Source organism: Nematolebias whitei, chromosome 3 (assembly GCF_014905685.2).
Source record: "Nematolebias whitei isolate Nwh7 chromosome 3, NemWhi1, whole genome shotgun sequence".
Taxonomy (NCBI): Eukaryota; Metazoa; Chordata; class Actinopteri; order Cyprinodontiformes; family Rivulidae; genus Nematolebias; species Nematolebias whitei.
The window spans coordinates 1,980,181-1,981,579 of NC_056500.1; the positions used below are offsets into that span (position 1 = coordinate 1,980,181).

Consider the following 1,399-nt stretch of genomic DNA (forward strand, 5'->3'; position numbering starts at 1 on the left):
AAGAACCCTGCAGAACTCTACAGAACCCTGCAGGACTGAAGAACCCTACCGGACTAAAGAACCATGCAGGACTGAAGAACCCTGCAGAACTGAAGAACCCTGCAGAACTCCACAGAACCCTGCAGGACTAAAGAACCATGCAGGACTGAAGAACCATGCAGAACTGAAGAACCCTGCAGGACTGAAGAACCCTGCTCCTTCAGACGCAGGCGGACCACTGACTCAGGATCTGGAGACGTTCTTTGGACCCGTCCAGGACCAGTGGAGCCGGGTCTCAGTTGATGTGAGGGACAGATGTCCAACTATAAATAAACCGGATCAGAACCATCAGAAATATTAAAAATGGGATTAAAGATAAACCTCCAGCTGCAGGTGGACCTGACAGACTCAGGTCTGGATTTTTCAGTTCTGGGGGGGCCTTTGGGTCTGAGACAGACCGGCAGCGGCTGGTTCTGGTTCTGGTTCTGAAACGGTAACAAAAGTGTCCTCATGAGCTTTTCATCTGAAAGAAAGATTTTTAAAATTAAACTTTTACTTCCTCCTGGTTCCTCCTCCTGGTTTCTCCTCCTGGTTTCTCCTCCTGGTTCCTCCTGGGCTCCTGCCCCCCTCCCTCCTCCGCTCTGCCGGAGTCCGGATCCTCCTCCCCCCTCCTCGGCAGCAGGAGAACCCGGAGGAGCAGCAGAGGATGCAGACAGTTCGGCAGGATGTCCTTCAGGTCTTTGTGCTTCTGGTTCCGGACGCTCCGAACCCTGGTCCTGCTCCTGGTCCCCCCCTGCCTCCTTCACCCGGATCCGTGCCACCTCCAGGCTCGGACCGGACGCGCGGTCCGGGTCGGTGCGCTCCTGCCAGCCCAGCGAGGTGCGCGCGTGCATGTGCAAGCGGCGCTGAACCGCGCTGCAGCCGCGCTGAGCCGGGACCCGGACCCGGACCTGGACCCGGACCCGGAGCGGATCAACTTTCTTCCCTACAACCTGAGCCTGGAGCTCGTGTCCCGGCAGGTTCCGGCCGCGGACCCGGAGTCGCTGCTCCGGTGCGTGTGTGAGCGCGTGCTGGATCAGGGAGTGTCCGCCATGCTCGTCTTCCCACAGAACCGGGCCGAACTGCTACAGGTGGACCTGGTGTCCTCGGTCCTGGGAATCCCCTTCATCAGCGTCATCGAGCACGGAGAGCCGCTGCGCGCGCAGGTACCGTCCTCTGATACTTCTGCGAGCGCTCGCGTGATTCGGTACTCCTGGTGAGAGTCGGAGAAGTTCTGATGGATCCGGTTTGACCTTGACCCGGTTCATGTCAAACAGAACTGTCCGCCCCGGAACATCTGTTGACTGGACAATACTCCGGAGACATGAGGACAGACAGGTGGAGACATGAAGACAGACAGGTGGAGACATAAAGACAGACA

General features: G+C 58.1%; 1 protein-coding gene across 1 annotated transcript in view; it reads left to right on the top strand.

The window, feature by feature from the left end:
• The first annotated feature begins 704 nt into the window (after positions 1-704).
• The window catches only part of grin3bb (glutamate receptor, ionotropic, N-methyl-D-aspartate 3Bb), a 41,760-nt gene continuing 41,065 nt past the window's right edge, over positions 705-1,399 (top strand). Inside the window, exon 1 of the mRNA XM_037697765.1 lies at positions 705-1,184. Within this exon, the coding sequence (XP_037553693.1) occupies positions 705-1,184 (480 nt within the window). The remainder of the gene's footprint in view (positions 1,185-1,399) is intronic.